Source organism: Coloeus monedula, assembly GCF_965178545.1.
Source record: "Coloeus monedula genome assembly, chromosome: 3".
Taxonomy (NCBI): Eukaryota; Metazoa; Chordata; class Aves; order Passeriformes; family Corvidae; genus Coloeus; species Coloeus monedula.
In genome coordinates, this window is record NC_138783.1 from 48,744,092 (window position 1) to 48,762,992 (window position 18,901).

General features: G+C 41.3%; 1 protein-coding gene across 1 annotated transcript in view; it reads left to right on the forward strand.

The window, feature by feature from the left end:
- The window catches only part of MTUS2 (microtubule associated scaffold protein 2), a gene marked incomplete at both ends in the record, with an annotated part of 164,408 nt that overhangs the window by 90,798 nt on the left and 54,709 nt on the right, over positions 1-18,901 (forward strand). The window contains one exon of the mRNA XM_082279097.1: positions 10,771-10,932. Coding sequence (XP_082135223.1) covers positions 10,771-10,932 — 162 coding nt within the window. The remainder of the gene's footprint in view (positions 1-10,770; positions 10,933-18,901) is intronic.

Here is an 18,901-nt window from a genome sequence, read left to right on the forward strand (position 1 = left end):
GAAAAAAACCTGTAAAAGGATCAAAAGAACAAAAGTTCTGATACTTTATCAAGTAGAAAAGTTAAATTACTTGTTCTATAAAGGCACTGACTTTTTTTAAGAAACTACCTCCTCTATTTAAACTTTGTGGGTTTCAACGAAATTTTAATTTTATGTACTTTCAAGAGCTTTCATTTCTTGAGATAAATGCAATTAAATATCTGTTCTCTGCAAAATATTATGGGTCAACTGGTTTAGATTACTTTATAGAAATATAATCATAGCTAAAACACTTTGCAAAACTTATTTAGCTGGATCACTAGGTCACAGCATTTAGTATTGCTAGCTGTAAGATGAGCTTATTGTAAAATAATTGCATTTTCCCCAAAATCATCTACTAAAGGCATTGGTTTTAGTAAACATGAGATAAGAAAAAATCTTAACAGTCACATCATTAAAAATTAATGCTTACTCTCCATGGAAGATGCCATTTATAATAGAAGCCTGTTTTGCTTGTGTTTCTCTCTTCTGGTGATTTTGAATTGCCTCATAACTGACAATATTAATTAAAAAAACACGTTAGTTTGATTGAACAGGTTAAGATGTTTTGTGAGGAAAACATTTAATGAGCAGAATTCTACAAGTCCAACTTATTTTGGAGTCTTAAAATACACAGTGTAGCCAGTGCATGTGTTAAAAATAAAGCTTTCCACTGAAAAATGTTTCCTGACTATTGAAACCCTGGACTACACAAAAAACAAAAACAAACAAAAACAAACAAACAAACAAAAAATCGTGGTTTTTATTTTGCTATAGATTTCTTTTTTTTCTGTATAACATTCAAAATAGCCACAAAACACAGATCTAGACAGGAGTCAGCCCAGAGCAGCACTGTACATGTTGTGCATTACTTAGATGGAAGATTGTGAAAATTAACTGGGAAAAGAAGGTTCTCCTGTTTTTTCTTGAACAGCATGTTGTCCAAGAGGATGAACATGATGTGAGCACAGCAAATGGCTGCTCTGAACAGCTTAGAAAACTCCCTGCCAGTTTACAAAGCACAGCTTTGGTGCCTGTCACCACCTTTCTCCTCCAACCAAAGCACTGTTCAGCACTCATGGGAGGTTCTGTTTAGCTGCTTGCATCCTTCATAGTCTGAAATGGAGACATCTGTGGGTTTGAAACTCCTTCAGGGCTGAGATGGTGATTAAGAATAAGCACAGTGAGTTAAATTTGAATGTGAAATGAAATAGGAGTTAAGTTCCTAAGCAGCTTTGAGGATCTGTGCCTGAGCTCATAAAATGCAATTAATTAGTGACTAACTGGGGACTCTCTAAGGCTCTTCCATCCTTGAGGTTTCAGTATGACATCTCCCCTCCTTAGCCTATGTCACATGCTCTAAAGTCATCATTTTGCCACGTAAGGAGTCAGACACATTTACAAGCTCTTTGATCTAGCACAATTCCATGTAAACCGTAGCACACACACATCATTGTGTGCTACGGTTTGTGGCAGGGAAGGAGCAGGACTGAACACTACCAGGCCTTAAGCACTGACAATTGTTAGGGCACTGCTCAACCTCTCCTGGTCTGCTGAGCTGTGGCAACAAGCATGGATTGCTAAAGCTGGTGGAAATTCATTATCACTATTGGAATGTCATTAATGCTTTTCCCAAGGATTACATATACTTTTAGGTGTCGAAATACTCCAAGCCAGTGTTCAAGCAAATTAAAAGCAGCAATTCCAGGGAAGAGGCATTTATTGATGATAAAATGCTGTGAGGGCCAACAGATGTCATTCCTCATAATAAGGCATGTGGCTCTAATTTGGCACTTCTTGCCATCAGGAGGAACCTCTTGCAGAGCAGATGTCGCTTCTAATCCTGTCTTCCATGGGTGCCTGTGCCCTGTTGGAATTGGTATGCCAGTTCAGAAGCAGGCTCAGTGCCTTGAAAGCAGATGGTCATGAGCACGAGTCATGCTACAAAACCGATACTTCTAGAAGTGTGGGTGCTGAGACTGAAGGACTACCCAGGAACATCAAAATCTTCCTGTGCAGGAAAATTCCCCCTAAGTAGGCTGATACATGCCATTAGTGCTTTAGTGGTAGTAGAAAATGGATGTTATCTGTATCTTCTTTCTGGTTATTTTAACTTTTGGCCAGCCTCTGGTGATCCCAGCGGTCATTCTGGCAGCTGAGGGCATTGGATAATATACGTGTCTTTGGCAAAAATGCCGTCAATGCTCACTGTTACTTTGAGAGCTCTACAGCACCTGGGAATTGTTGTAGTGTGGAGGACTACCCTGCTGGGCAACAAGGGGGAGAAGTGGCCCTTGAACCTGTATTAATCCAATTCCTCTGTAAGACAGGGCATGACTGTGCCAGACAATACCTGAAGTAAATATATGCTCCTGTTTCATTTCACCTGCTTTTTGCTTGGTATAGAGAGTAGCATTTTGCCTACAACATTCAGCCTAGGTCAAACTTTTGTTGCACTGACGACAACACCTCAGTTGCCCTCACTGGGATCAAATACCGTTTTTCTTACAAATTCAGCCTTCAATAACAATTAATTTCAGTAAATTTACTGAATGCAGGATCCCAGAAAAGCTGGTGCTTGGATATAGCTACTTATTTACTCTCCCAAAATGAATCTTAGAGGAATTTAAATGTTTAACTGATATGTAATATGTTCTTAACTTGTGTCAGCAAGAAGAGCTGTTAATCTCTCAAAACACCATGAGTACATGCTTGCTTTCAAGTGTATCTCAGGTTTTAAAAACCAGCCCTTGCTACAATTAATTGATAGGCTTCAGTAATTACAGAGTAAGATCAGGTTATGCAGATCTGATCTGTTAGGAATCTTAATCCATATGTCTAGGAGAAGCTTACAGTAGGTATGTTTCTCTATTCTCAGTTAGAGAAGCAAACATTTCCCCAGTATATAATTATACTGCTTCAGCTCCTCCGAGTACCTCAAGAGACACCTCAGTGGAGGACTCATGATGCGGGATGTTTCTTGTCACTGTGATCCTTGCTGAATGAGGAAGGTTTGCAGGGAAGATTTGGTCATGAATGACCTTTGATGACTCAGTCGCAGGTAGTGCCAGGAGATTCTCCTTTCAGAAGGTAGATTCAGTGATGTCTGAAATCCATTTTAAAATGCCTGTGCAGCCCAGGTATCTTTGGAAGGATTCCAAAAACCTTATATTATCCTTTCTGACAAACATTACAACTGATCAGCAAAATACTATGGTGTCTTCGCTCCATGTCCTAGGAGTTTTTAATTAGCCAGCTATGCAAAAGCTCTCAGCCAGCCAAGCAGCTGTACAACCTGCCAGTGGTAGGCAAAGCTACCACCAACATACGGTGCAACTTTATTACATAATAAAATGCTCGTCTTTCCTGATAGAGATGTAGCATTTCACAGGAAATCAAATAAAATGGGTTATGTGATTCCAAGGTCTGGCACAGTCAGCAAGTTGTCTGCAACTCCCAGTAACACGCTGAGAAATTTTACTTTGTGGTGAAGTTTTCACCTTGCCCAATGAGGCTTGTAACACTTCAGGAGGGAACAGCACATAGCTCCACTCAAGTAAGAAATGCATATAGCCAGATCCTAAAATACGTATTTTATTTGGTGATGTGAAATGAATTAGTTAGCATTGATACAAGGAGGTGTATCAGCAGAAGGCTGTATTTCTGCTATCTATTATGTATGAAGGACACTGAAGATGGGTTTGTGCCACAAAAATTAATCTAGATTTCAAAAACTCAGTGTCATCAAAAACAGTAAGTCGTGTAAAGGAAGGAGCTTCAATTCCACTTGGCAGAGGCAAAACATCTCCACTTTTCTTAAACTCACTTTGATGTAAGTGAGGCTAAGCTGAATGAGTGCATGCAGTGACATGGAGCATACATGGCCCAGCTCAGTGGATGCTTCTTGGCTGCAAGTCCAGCTGTGCTGGTAAGCAAGGGAAAGCCTGGAAGCCAGGCTAAGCCCAGTCTCCTGATCCCTCACCCTGTTCTTCACACTGTGACTGTGGTTTTGTCTGCTCTAACCCTCTCAGGAAAAGCTGCTATAATCAGCCTGGGTGGTGTCAGCATGAGCCAGCCTACAACACCTGGCCAGCTTTTGTTTAGCAGTGTAAATGCAGTCTGATGGACCAAGCCTCAAACAAAGGCCATGTGTGCAAGGACATCCTGCTGGAAGTAGGGTTGCCAGTGCTGCCCTGGCAGCTCAACTGCCACTGGAGTTAGGAAAGCACAGCCTGAAGAGGTGATGCTTCCCTCTGCCCTCCCAGAAACACCACCTCTGTCTTTTGCTTGCCTGCATCAGCTGCAAGTGCAGAATACAGCCTCTGACTGCAGAAGCAGTCAGGGCAGCTGGAGGCAAAGGTAGAGCCTGCCAATGCATCTGCACAGAGCTGCTTTTGCAGCTCTTCTGGTGGTAGTCAGCCTTGCAGGGTTCCCACCCTTCAGATGCCCAGCAGCTTTCTGCACAGCCAGATCCAGGGGCCCAAAACCATCTGACAACAGGTGACACAGGAGAAAGGTGCTTGGCCTTAGGACTGGAGGGCACGTGGAGAAGGATGGATATGCAGCAATCCCTTAGTGATGTGTTAGTGTACAAAAGCCATGGCTGATCACAGCTGTCTTTAATCATCAAGGATGGCACCAAACTCCCTCCCTAGCAGTGAGGGGGCTGCCTCAGAGGTAGTGCCTCTGGCAGTGCAGAGACCCAAAGCTATCTAAAGCTGTGCTGACAGGCACTGCAGATTTGGCTCCTTATTTTGGTGGAAATTATCAACCTGAGTTATTAACCTGAACTCAAAATTCAGGTTTCATTTTTGAATGTAAAGACTTCTGAAAAATCAGCTTTTATAAAGGCATGTGGTCAGGCACGAACCTCCTCTAAAATAAGTATTTTACAGAGAATTATTGCTCAAACATCTTTGTCTGAGCCAAAGAAAAATGCAAAGGGGAAAAATGACTTTGAGCTAAGTTAGGCTTAAGCATTGTGTGGACATTAGTTCTTAAGCATCTTCTTGTTCTGGATGGAAAAGAAACCTGTCATGAGCTGGTCTCTGATCTCTTGCATATTTGGCCTGTTAGGAAATATCAGGCACTAGCTGTCTGAAAGACAAAAAAACCCAATTAGTCAGCTAGTAATCTTATCTACTATCATAACATCTTAATAACATGGTTAGCCCTTGGGGCCAGTGATCACACCGTACCTCTTGGTCAATAGCTTTGTTTCAGCTTGAGCTACGGAGCTGTATGTTCAGTTGTGTCTCTTGAAAATTACACTGTGAAACCTCATATTGAAATATACTATGTTGGACTTCAAAACAGCCCCCTTAAAGTAGTGAAATAAAAATCTTGGCTGACAGGTTGCATGTCTGGTAATCATTCTACAATGTTTACTTACCACTTTACAAGTAACAATCAGGAATAAAGAATGGGCATTAATTGAAGGATGGGCAAAAGTTCCAAGTTAGTGAAAAGTGTGTCTTGCAGGTTTTAGTTTTAAAAATCACTTGATTATTTCCAGTAGTTTAAGATATTTTTCTTATCAGATCATTCCCCAGGGCAGTGATTTTAAATTTCACTTTGTGCTTGTACTTGTGCTTGAAAACTGGGGCACAAAAGTGCAGCCTAGTAAAACCCAGAGGAATAATACATCCCAGTGTTTTGCAGGTGAAAAAAAGTCTTTGCAACCTCATTCATCATCAGGTTTTCCTGCTCAGTTCTCTGTCTGTGCTGTTTCCTTGCTGTGTGAATTTGGAAAGTGGCTCAACTTCTTTTTTAAAGCTTCTTCAGTTCTGTGACTGGGAAGTGATTTAGAATTGCTAAGTGGCATCACTGATGCAACAACTAGATGTAACTTCATTGTCGTTAACTTGGCATCAAGTAGTGTCCAAGGATCTCTATGCTGGAAGGGCCTTCCTATAACCCTGGGTAAATGTTTGTCCTTCAGTGAACATGCACGATGCCAGCATGTTCCCAGTGTCTTGAGTGTGATTACAGCTGTGGCAGGAGCTATCAGCTCCAAGTCTCCTGCCAGCACACGGAATGCTTGACCTGCTGTGAAGAGCTGGAAACTCACTCTGTGTCACAGGCTGCACATAGCAGCCCACGGGACAGGGAACTGCAGACGCAGCTGCACTCATGCTGTAACACTCCTCTGCAGTTTGTTTGTCAGCAAGACACAGACCCGCAGGCATTGTCAAACAAGCTGCTTTTCTAGAGAGGATGCAAATTCTCCAACAAAAGGAGACTTTATTGCCCTTGGCTGCAGACAGGGAAATCTGTAGCTGTGGGGCTCCAGAACACAGCCCTTCCTATCGTTGTCTCCTCTCAGATCAAGACCTGCCACAGAACATGGCCTAATTTATTTCTCATCAAATGCAGAATTCTCCCCATACATGTTCCTGCTAGTTTTACAGTTATCTATATTATCATATGATATTTCCATCCTTTTTTATAAATATTTGTAAATAATTTCAGAAAAAGAACACCTATAGGAGGCACTAACTCCTAGTCAGACATACAAGAGAGTCTTTGTTTTCTGAGGGTGAGGAGCCCCTGAAATGAGCTGCTGCAGGGCAGGGCCAGATGGTGAAAAGAACGGTGACAGATATGGAGGGAGAGTGGTTCAAAGACATCTAGGAGCCTGTGGGATTTTGGTCATGGTTTTCTTTGAACATACATGTTCAAAGTATGTTCCCAGCCCTAATTTCTCCATGTCTACTGGCAAACAAGTGTAGGGGAAGAGTAGCTGCAGCTGGGACTCTCCAAAGTAACTGCAAGTCTTCAAAGGAATATTCTTCTTTTCTGTATAGTTTTTTTTTCAGAAACAGAAGAGTAGGATTCCTTGGGGCTCACAGTGAGGAGGTGATAAAAGTGAGGATGAAGGCCTTTAGCCCCAGCAGATCGTTAATAGCCTGTTAAACACTACTGCAAAGTCAGCAGTGCTGCTCCTCACAGAGCACAGAGTCTGCAAAAATACAGGGCCTTTTATGTGCCAGCCCCCCAACGACTCACCAGGTGCTTCAAAGGCAAGCAGAGTCTCCCCTGGTTTAGAATGCCAAAGTAGAGGAGTAGGAGGGAAGAGGTACAATACAACAAAGGATGTGGTCACCTGGAAACTGTTCACCCACTGCACATCTGGTGTTTCAGTACAGGCTTTTACTGAAAAATAAGAGGTGGTATCATGGAAGAACCCATGCTACTGATTCACCTGCTGCAGATAATAGTGGGAGGCATTATTTCATAATGGACCAACAGGTACCATCTGATGAATAATCTTTCTGATTCTCCTATAAGTTGATTCCTTGCAGTAAATTAAAACCTTTATTTTCCTCCTAGGTCATGAGGAATATGCATTCTCTTAATCTTCAATTAATTTCTTCTTTAAATGCTATCTGAACTCTGGAATCCAGCACTATGTGTAGCAAGGTGAAACTCGCCTACCTCTGCACCTGGGGAACTAGATGCTGCCCTAGTGATATCCGTGGAAGCAGCAAACATTTGCTTTTTGGGGCATGTTATACACGCATGTGTTGCTGTATCCCACTGTCTCTTTCAGATCTCCATCTATGAGTGAAGAGCAAAGTGGGACATAATGTCTCTTAAGTTAAACATTGACCTTATCTCAAATCCTGGGTGTATTGATATTGCTTTGGTGAGTTGACCTTGGCTGGCTGCCAGGCACCCACCCTGCTGCTGTCACACTATCTCACCTCCTCTACAGGACAAGAAAGAAAATAAGGTGAATAAGACCACAGGTAGAGATAAAGACATGGAGATCACTTACTAGCTGCTGTCACAGGCAAAACAAACTTGACTTGGAAAAAATTTTAGTATATTAACAATTAGAGTTGAAAGGTGTGAAACAAAGACAAAACAAAAAACTAAAACGGCTTTCCTACACCCCCTTTTTCCAGTCTCAGCTTCACTTCTCCCTTCCCAAGTCCTCTACCTTCTCCATCCCATATCCCCATTGAGCAGTGCTGTGGGAGGAGAATGGGGGTATCAGTCAGTTCATTACAGTTCCTCTCTGTCATTTCTTCCATCTCACACTTCTTCCTGCTCCTGCATGGGTCTTTGCCCAGGGCTGCTGTCCCTCAGGACAAACCTGCTCCAGCATGGTTCTCATGTCCAGGGACCACAGCTTCTTCCAGAGCCCTGTTTCTGTGAGGGCTCTCCATGGATGCAGCTTCCTTTGGGCCATGTCCACCTGTGTCAGTGTGGAGTTCTCCGTGGGCTGCAGTGTGAATATCTGCTCCGCCATGGTCCTCTCCACAAGCTGCAGGGAAATACCTGCTTCCCCATGGTCTTCTCCAGGGTCCTTAGGGAACACCTGCTCCCTCTCAGCCTCACAGTGTTTCCCTCACTGCTCACTGCAGGGCACTGTTTTGCCCTTTCTTAAATACATTCCCTCTTGGCTGACAGGACAGGCTGTGCCCTGTGGTGGGTCCATTTCGGGAAGCATCTGTGCCTGATACAGAGCAGCCCTGGTTCCCCTGGTGCAGGCTGGCCCTGGGGCCTCAAGACACCCAGCTCAGTGATGCAGCTCAGCTCCCTGAGTCCATTTCTTAATAAAAGATCAAAAGCTGTATTGCTTTTGTTCCGTGTGTTTTTTCGTTGGAAGGGCTTGTCCAGCCACAGCACAAGGTGTGTGGCCGGTTCTCTCCAGGCTCTGGCATTTCTGATCCAGGGATCCTATGAGGCCATGTTTGTCAGCTTTCTCACCCACTCATTTAAGGAATTAGGAGATCTCTTACGCTGTGTTTTAGACAGAAAAACTGTTTGTAGCTGGCAGCACTTCATCTTCAATACCTAGGAAAACTTTTTAATTTGTTTTTTAATAAGAGGTTATGTAACTCCCCTGGGATTGTACTTGAATGCGGGAATTGCTTCCATTTGGTCAGATTTGAGAGGTGAAATATTCTTGTATAATACATTTTGCAACTGAGAATAACGGGTTTCCATTAAAGAACACTTGAACAGCATTTCTCTGCAAATAATAATACTTTAATCTTCAAGGTTAGTGCTTCTCCAACTGAAACTTACAAAAAAAATAGCTGAAGAAAGAGAAAAAACTTTCTACAAGTGGTGCTACCCAAACTGCCTGGGTAAGCATATATATCAGACCACTTCAGGAATAGCTTCAGGAGTGTGATGCAGACAGCCTGAGGTGGACACACATGCTGCAGCATTCCCTGGCACCTGCCAGAAGAGATGTCCTCGTGCACAGCTGCAGAGGAGACGGGGCTAGGCTGGGCCAGGTTGTCTGCGGTTGTGACTTTACAGAAGTCAGCAGTGTTTGTCAGCAGATAATTCAGCACATAAATGTTTGTTACACAGGTGAAAAATCCATGTATTTTGGCTATTCAACACTGACCTGATGTGCTGAGGGGTTGTTATGTGCACAGCTGTGTAAAGGTGACCAATGCTTCAGGTCTTTCTGTTCCTGCATAGAGGAACACTACACTGTTTTGTCTGAATTTTTAATGTGGCTTGAGAAAGGTCAAATATGTTTGTAGAAGTCCATTTATACTGCAGATACACACTTCAAATTAAGACTTATGTGCAAGCAGCTTCAAAGGCACAGAAAAACTTAAAGCTGGTTTCTCAGAGCCAAAAGGTGTATTCTTCCTGTATCAGAAAAGAGGATTTTCTTTTCCAACCTGCTTTTTTTTTTTCTAGTAGATTTTCAGTAAAAAGGCAAAAATGAAATCTCTTCTTCACTTGCACACTTTCAAGAAGCCTGTGTCTTAAAAATACTGGAGACTTGGACATGCCAATTATTCAGATAATGCTGTCATTTTCCTGCAGGCAGTACCTAACCAATATAATATTGTATCTTTGTAAAACAATTGAAATAAAAATTATAGGCCTTTTCTGACATCCTTTGTATTTCTTGCCACTATCTCCTCTTGTTTCTTCAAACAAAATGTTCATTCTTTTGCAAATGTCCAAGTCCAGATCTGCTGTAATCTTTTGCTCCTCTTAGGCTTTGTAGACAGATAGGTAAAAACAATACTCCAACTTTGCCTTTCTCAAATGTTAAGAAAATACTGTTTTCCTTATGTCTACAAGGAATCTAGGATGTCATTATTCCCTAGATGGCAAGTTCAGGAGGAAACCAGACCCATTAAAAGTTTTGAAAGAGGTCAATATAAGGTGGAAAACTTAGCAACCTAATATTTGTTATGAGAATATGATTGAAGTGGATGTGAGAGTTAAGGCAGAATTTTTCCTTTGGTTTTTATCTTATTATTCAAATATCTCAGTGTGATGAGGGGCTCTGTGGGAAATCCCACCTGAGCAAGAGAATTTGGAACTTTGCACCACTGAGCCTTGGTATTCCGCTTTATTTCAAACACCAGCAGCTTCCAAGTGATAGGGTGAATGTGTGGTGTGGCTCCTGTAGCAGCTACAAAACCATAAACAACTTGTCCACCCAGATATTTAGGAATTCCTTTGTTTCTTTATGAGCATTGTACCCACACATCTTTACAGAGCTAGACCAAGGGGAGGTCTTAAGTTCCTGTTGGAATCAGACTCTAACAGCTGCCAAGACTTGGCATTTAAGTAAGTTGTTGGGAACTCTTTATTTCTACCTAAAGGTTTGTCTTGGAGAAAGTCCATGTAACTTAGCCCAAGGTGCAGTGAGAACGTGTCTTTGTAGATCGTAATTGCTGATAGAAGTTCGGTCTGTATGCCACAGTTCACATATATTTTTAATGTACTTATAATTAGTGTAATTCTGGTCTCCTGCAGGTTCCAACTTCGGAAATGAAGAGCAGACCACCCCTAGGGTGTCTGCACCTTCCAAAGATGTTCCCAAGGGGAGCAGCAAGAGCACGACGCAGGTATCGAGCAGCACAGCGACTTCACGCAGGAGCTTGCTGCCAGCACCAAAAACTGCCACAGCACCCGCTGGTAAGTGCTCCAAACTTAAAACACCACCTGTGTTAAGCCAAGAAATGCAAAAATCTTGCTGTGATGCTGTTTTACTGCTTGCTTTTAATTAATTTTCATGCCATCCCTGGGCCCATTGCCAGTGTGCTGACTTGGACTCCATTTACTGGAGTCTCTTTTAAACACAGTCAACAACTCGGCTATAATCTCATTTTGTGAGCTATGTGTGGATTTGAAGGCATTTGCTGTCCCTAACTGCACATATCAGAGATTTAGTGTATATATTGTTGGTTCTCACCAAGCAGCTTTTTAAAAACATTGCATTGCTTTAGAGACCAAAGCATTCCACTGAGCAGATAATTCATTGCTAGGTATGCTTGCAGTGATGAGAATATTGGCCTCTAGGTTTAAGCAATTTTTTTTTTCACTCAGAGAGGCAGAAGGAGGCAAGCAAATAAAGCAAAAAAAACCCTAGTCTTGTTTTCAATTTGTTTCCTTGCCTAAACTCTCCTTCTGTTCAATTCACTTATATCTCAAATGACCAGTTCCATCAAGTTCAGATTAGACCTAACAGTTTAGATTCCAAAATAAATAATTTTATCCAGGCTGGCTCTTACTTAACAGTGTTTCATTTCTATGTAAGTTCCATTGGGTTTGATAACACACTGCAAATGGAGCTGGGAAGGAAAAGTCAGCGCAAAATATGAGACAAACACCTTATGAATGGCTAGTTCTTGTCACCTGCTTTCAAGATAGATTAACCTGTTGCAGTGGTTTGACCTTGGCTGGACACCAGATACCCACCAAACCAACTGAACAGAGGGAGATAAATACAATAAAAGGTTCATGGTTCAAGATAAGGATGAAGGGATAACTCAGTAATTACTGAGTCATTTTATTGTCATAAACTTGGCTGGTTTATTTTGGAAGGAAGCTAAACATGGAAGTAGGGTTACCTATCTGTGTTATGCAAACAGTCAGACACAGGGGCAGCTGACAAGTTTAGGGAGTCGTTATTATACACAACAGACAGAAACAAAAGAAACTATGTTAGTCCAATGCTCTGGTTTAATTTTTTATGAGCCAAGTTAGCAGCATGTATCTGTGGCCAATTCATTGCTTCTTTTTCTTTTTTTTTTATTATAGCAGTGCCATGGTTCCTCACAATGCAAGTATCTGATAGGAGCAAAGGTTGAAATAAATCAAGAAATGATGAAGACAAGGGTTTTTTAGCAATTCTAATCTTGCCTCTCTTGCAATAGCAAATGAACACTGGGTGTAGATCCCAATGTGATAGAGACACCTACAGGATGTAAATTTTTCTGTTTAGGTATCCTTTGGACAGTAATTTCTATAGGCTTGATGTTGCATATATATTTAGCATCTGACCAACCTCCTGTGCAAGACATTGCAGTTACTAAACTGAAGTGCTTGGAGCACTCTGCAGTTGCAGCTGAGGAGCACAGGCACTATGTGTATTGCACACAGCTCATTTTATGAAAGGAAGAAGGAAAGAGTTTCACAAAGAGGACGGCAGTAATTTAAATATAACTAGTATTTCTTAAAGAGTGCAATATCAGGTAATGTAAAAAATTACAATTGTATTTCAGAGACATACATAATTTTATCTATGTGTGAGTAGTAAATTAATTCACAAATGAAAATATCTACCTATATTAATGAATCAAAAATAACCATCAAAAATCACACAAAAGCTTTCATTATTAGATCTTACTTGAGAAGACCACCTGAACTGTAAACTTTCACTTAAAAAAAAGAATAAAGACACAACTGCTCAAGAGAGATTATACTCCTGATATTTCACTGAAAGTGCTCGTGAAATAAATTGGAATGAGGGGAATAAAAAAAAATTTAATTAATGAAAATTGACTCCTTTAGCTGCTACTGGTCAGAAGATGATGCCGTGCTTCAGATGATAAAAAAATAATTCTGGCATGGGACAATAGGAGTGGAAGATCGTTGTCATGCAAATTGTTGTGCAGGCATGAACTGACGGCCTTTCGACTGGTCTATGAGCAGAGTGCACTTAATTAGGTTTCAGTGTATTGCACAGCCCTTTCTATACCTACATGTCTGTCCATTCATAGAAAAGGGAAAAGAAAGCACATACTTGACTAGAAAAAAGAGGCCTTTTAATTTCACTTAAATATATTAGCTATTTTGGGAAGTACCGTGATAACCTAACTAAAACATGGCATTGCTGTATTGCTTCGTATTTTGTTTAACAATAGGTGAAAGCAGCTCTCCATCAGGAACTTTGCAACTTGTGAGAAATGAGACAACTCTTAAAAAGATTAATTTATTGAAAACAGAAAAATTGAAAACTTACAGAAATTAAAAAAAAATAAAAATTTGGGATCCTATGGCTAGGTAGATGGTATGCCCCAGGAGCGCAGGGATTTGAGATCTTCTGGCTGAGACAGCACTAAACCTCAGGTAGAGAAAAAAAACTTGCAGTGCTGGGTTGACTTTAAAAAATTACTAAAAGCCCCTTAAAAGGGGTAAGGCTTTTAATGCCCAGCACCAACGTCTCCCACAGCTAGTCTGGAGAGAGCAAGAGGGGAAGAAAGAGGAGGGCCCACCTCTTTGCTTCGTTCTTTTTATAGTTTTTGCTCCGCCCCCAATCTGCCCACAGCCCGCCCCTTCGGTCCAAGGCGATTGGTGCTTTCCCTTTGATGGATCATCTCCTTCCACCAATGGCTCACCGTTGTCAAGGGGGGGGGGGGTGGTATCAGTTAGAGATAAGGGAATACAATGCCTTCATTAAAATTCAGATATTCAGGTTGCCATGGAACTTGCCTGCAGAGTAATGGCTCTGTAGCTAAAAATAGCTGCTGGCTAATAAGACTGGGTGGGGGGTTTGGCCTTGGAATCAAAATGCAAGTGAAACACCTACAAAAAGTATTAAAATACATCCAACACACCTCAAAACACTTGTAAAAGTATACAGTAAACACAGGAAAGGTAACTCTTATGGTGTACCAGTGGTTTGTAGCTTGAAAAGGGGCAAGTTTGTGATTTTTAACTGGGAAAATTTTAACTGGGAAGGGTGCAACTCTATTAATAAACTTTAAACAAATGGAAACACTGATAATGGAACTGGATTTTTGTACCTGGGCTGATGGGTTAATTGTAACAGTCAATTTAAAAATAATTAACTCAAAATTAATTACTTAAAGCACTTAATATGCAAAGACCAAGCACAAATAGGGATTTCATGTATGACACAACTGTAAACTAGCTCTGAAATTCATAGAAGCCTCCTCTTTCCACAGATGTTGATGAAAATATATAGTACTTGAAGCATACATATAGGAATTTTCTGGTCTAAATTGCCCTTAAAATGGGGGAATATCAGCAGAAGGCAATGTTCAGAGACTCAGTTCTGTCCACAAGGCTGGACCTGCCACCCAACAGTCTTATGAAATCAGAGAGCTGAGGGATTTCATATTTTCTATGGCCTGTTACAGATTTTGGGGTGTGTGTGTTATGGGATTCCTTTTTCTACTTGCTTATAATTTAATATTTATGTCACAGACAAGTGACTGTTATCACCCAGAAGAAATACCCTGATTTGAGTGCAATGACAGTGGCAGTAAGGAATTAATTTGAGCAGCTTGTTTCTACTTGGCCCACTAAATTAAAGACAATCAAAAGCATTGTTCAAAAAACTCACCCAGTCAATTCCTGTGCTTTTACAAGTACCAGTAAATCATATGTAACAGGACAGGCTGTTAAATGCAGTCAGTCAAGATGAAAAATAGGAGGTCAGTGTTATCTCAGCTCTCACCAGCAATCTTGTAGTGTAAAATGCGCTTCTTTTGATCAGATTCTGCAAAATCCAGACAGCACAACATCAGCAGGAGGGAGAGGGATGAGCTGAGGTCAGCTGAGGGGGGAAGAGTGAGCACCAGCGCTCTTGCAGGGATGAAGGGAGAAGAGTCTGCTGCTGCTTTGTTCCCCCTTGCAAACACTTTCCCTTCAAAGCTGAATAGCAGTGGGTTACATTCATGTTGTTGCCGTATGAACATGGGGATATGCAGCACTGCCTTGCAGGTGAAAGTGGGATGTTCAACTGCAGGTTTTCCTACCTCTCTTCTGGGAACCCCTCTGAAACATGCCACAGCACAAATGTGTGAGGAAGAGACAATAAAATGCCATAGGATCCTTGCAAAATGGCAGAAAGAGATGGAGCAGTTGTTTTAACTCTTCAACTAGCATTGGATGGCCTGAATTATTACCCTGAGATTTTCTATTCAGTCCAAAGAATGACTAGTTTTATCAGGTTTATTTTTTCCTTTATTTTTTTAAACACCAGCTAAAGAGACTTTTCTTTTTCAATACAACAACAAGGCAATTGCTTTCAGACAAGACAATGAAATAGTCACTGTCCTTTTATTCTTATCACATTTAATTTAAATTTGAAATAAACACAAAGGGAAAAGCACAAGCATTAGCAGTTTCTACTTAAACAAATACACAGTCTTTCTTCCACATCTACTTATTTATTCAGTGTTTCAGTGTCTCATAGATCACAGGAAGTAGAGAGTCTCTAGAGAGAATTAGACTGCTCTCATTCTACAGAATCCATCATATTTCCAGCTTTGCTCATTTTGTCTCAAACAATGCATGCAGGGATGTGTCATTACTCACTAAGGACATGACTAGTCGTGGGTGTCAGGGGGAAAGGCAGAAGAAAGCTCAAAGGGGCTCTCTGTGTCTGTGAGTGACTGAAGACATTTCCTTGGGTTTCTGATTTTTTTTTTTAACTTGCAGACTGCATTAGTTAACTTATAAAATACTCCTGAGAACAGCTGGAATCCGTCTGAATGCAGTCAGTCCCATTGAATTGTTAATGATGTCTACAGCATGGTAGGATTTGTTTTGGAATAAATACTCAATGTACAATTTGTTAGCGTGCTTTCAGTCTGAAGTATGAAAGCAAATTGAAGCCTATCCCACTGTACTGGCTTTTGAAGACTCAAAAAGCTATAGGCAAATACAAGTGCTGATTCTGCAGCGCTTGAGAAGATGTCTTGGGTAAGGTGTCTTTTGCTCTGGTTCCTAGGCTAGAATTCAGCTCTCCTGGGGGAATGGAGCAGTGGCTTTGTTCATCTGCTGTTTTGCTAGGTGATTTCTGGAATGCTTTGCCTTGTGTTTCTAATTATTTTGCATTTGCTCCTTCTGTTTCATTTGGAGCAGGCTGTGTATGTTAATTAGGAAATGTAAATACCTTTACAGAACTGTGTGTTTAGAGGCCTTTTTTCTAAAGCAAGTGTTGTAAGCACACTAATAGAAAAGACAAACAAGTATTTCTGCTCATTGTTATCTTATGGCCTGAAATATCCTTTTCTTTACACAAGTATAGCTTTTAAAAGAGGGGAAACACTGGGAGATGTCTAACCTTAAATGAGATGTAGATTCACATAAAAATTAGTAGTTTGTGGCTTTGATTACTGGCTACCAGAAAGACAGCTTCTCATTGCATGAGCTTTGCCAGTGGTAGGAGTTGGCAGAGCCTTGGAAACTGTTCCAGGAAGCCTGGAAGTTAATGGTGGTTCCTGCTATGCCAGGAGCTTTTTGCTGGGAAACTCAGTGCTAAGAGCCCTGATTATGCAGCCAGCAGGAATAAAGCTAATGTACAGGCATTTAACACAGAGCTAACTGGAATTCCATATTTCCAGTATGTGGGCAGTGACACTAAGGATTTGAAGTAAATTTTGTTCCAGATCAGATTTAATATACATTATAAAAGACAAATTTAGAAGAAAATTAAAACAGTGTGCATGTTCAGGAAATATACACTTATAGTGCTTAATTTCCTTTTGTAATTTAATTTTGTGTATTTTTTATTATTTCATGATTGCACGTACAACACCTTTTGACATTTCAAAATCTATATGACAGAGTATGATTTGAGGTTTTACATGTGTCCGGGCCTGTAATAACAACTGGAAAATGTTTGTCTTTTTTCCTGAGTTACCCTGGAGCATCAGACTTTCTATGTGCATTTTAGTCTTTGAGTTACTTCTAGTGCACTTCGAGCTAGAAAAGATCAAACTATATAACCTCCTGCTGCACCATACCCTGTGGTACCGCATATTATGCTAATTACTACACCAGTGCTCTCCCTCAGATTTTTTTAAACCTGAAATTCTATATTTCTGTGAAATGACAAATTCTGAGCCCAAACACTTGTAATCTAAAAATTTATTTTCCCTGCAGGAAATCAACATGTTTTCCTAACCAACTAACAGCTGTTGTTTCAAAAGACAAGAACAAGCCCCATTTTTAGAAAAGCATTCAGCTCAAGCTCTGATATGAGGTCTGATGCCAGGGATGGCTCTTCCCCTAAAATTTCCCTGTGGGTGAGGAGCTCAGCAAAACGCTAACAGTTTGTTCCCGCAGACTGTCCTTCCTTTTGCCTGCTGTGTGCTTTCTAAATCCCTCTCCTCTAAGGAGGGCCACAGAGAGGCCACGAGGGCCCTTCAGCTTAGGAAGGAGAAGTAGAATAATTGCTAGCTCCCTGTGTCCCTGTCCCTGGCTCCTTCCCAGCAAGGCTGTGCTGGGTACTGGCTCTTCCCTTGCAGCACAACCCCTCCTCATGTGCGTGCTTGCTGCACTGCTGCTCCACCAGACCGTAGGAGCTCTCCTGGTCTTGTAAACTGAACAAGGGCACTAATCTTCCTTGTTATTAGTCCTACTTATCTTTCCTTGCCCAGATACCTGTTTGCACCTTCTATCTGCTGGTCTCCGTACCCCATGCAGCTGCCCCTGCTGGCCAGCACCCATGCACAACTCCCACTGCTCTCCACAGACCCTGACTTGCCCTCTGCAAAATTCTGGGCTTCTTTGCTCTGTTCTCTTTCAACCAAGCTCTAACTAGGGAATTGTTTCTCGTTTTGTGCTTAAGGTCAAGGGGCTGAATGAACTCCCATGGGGTCCTCACTGAAAATGTCTCAAAACCAAAAGTAGTTAATTATTTACATGCCTAAGGAAAGCACACACTTTTCTCTACCACTGCCTGTGTTTGGCATCTGGCATAGCAAAATTTATGGAGGAGCTCAGTGTATGGCCCATTTGTGCGATATATTTTTATTTTGAAAGCCCCAGAAAAGCCAAAGCCTTATTGCCATGAAAAAGTAATGCTTTAATCTGTAACTATATAACCTACATCTTATAAAACAAGCCCTGGTTTTGTCTCCCAGCTGCCATCTCAGGTTGGTCCTTAGTAATGAAAAGGCACCATAAACTTATTTTATGTCCTACTCTGTAGTAAAGCACAGTGTAATAGGAGGCAGGCACAGGCAGTTTCTATCTTCAGTCACTTCACTGTGAAAAGTACTAATCACAAATGAGAATCATAGCTTCAATATTTTGTATTTATGAACAGAGAAAATGGAGCGGGACAAAAGTAAAGGTATGAGGAAGTGTTCAGTCTTTACCAGCCCCTGACAACTGATGGTGTGATTTGCCTATGAACAGTGGAAGAGAGTCAAAGAAGGTTTTAGAACTTGTGCTGTGCTTCCCTCCCATAAACAGTTGGACATGCAGGTGCATGTGCTCTTTCCAGAAGCACTCTGCAAGCAAATGCTGAGAGATGGAGCTAGAAATTATGCAGCTCAGCTTCTGGTGCGTGGCAAATGCTGTATCTGCAGCTCTCTGCATGCAAGTCCTGATGCAGACAGGAGTGGAAAGGTGAATGAGGCATCAGAAATAAACCTAATACTGCAGCTGTGACTAGGTGTGGCTTTGGAGAGAAACTAGTAAACCAGTAAGTGTCCCTGAAGATTATGATCCCCATATAAAATTGTCATTTTTCTACACTGTTGAAAAAGCCAGGTCACATTTGCATTAAGCAAAATGGAAGATAGTGTTAGCTTTTGGACTACCAGTCATTAGGCACCACCAAGAAAATCTGATTTTGTTTTTCTGCTTCAGATAGTTCAGATTCTGTGGGACATTTTCC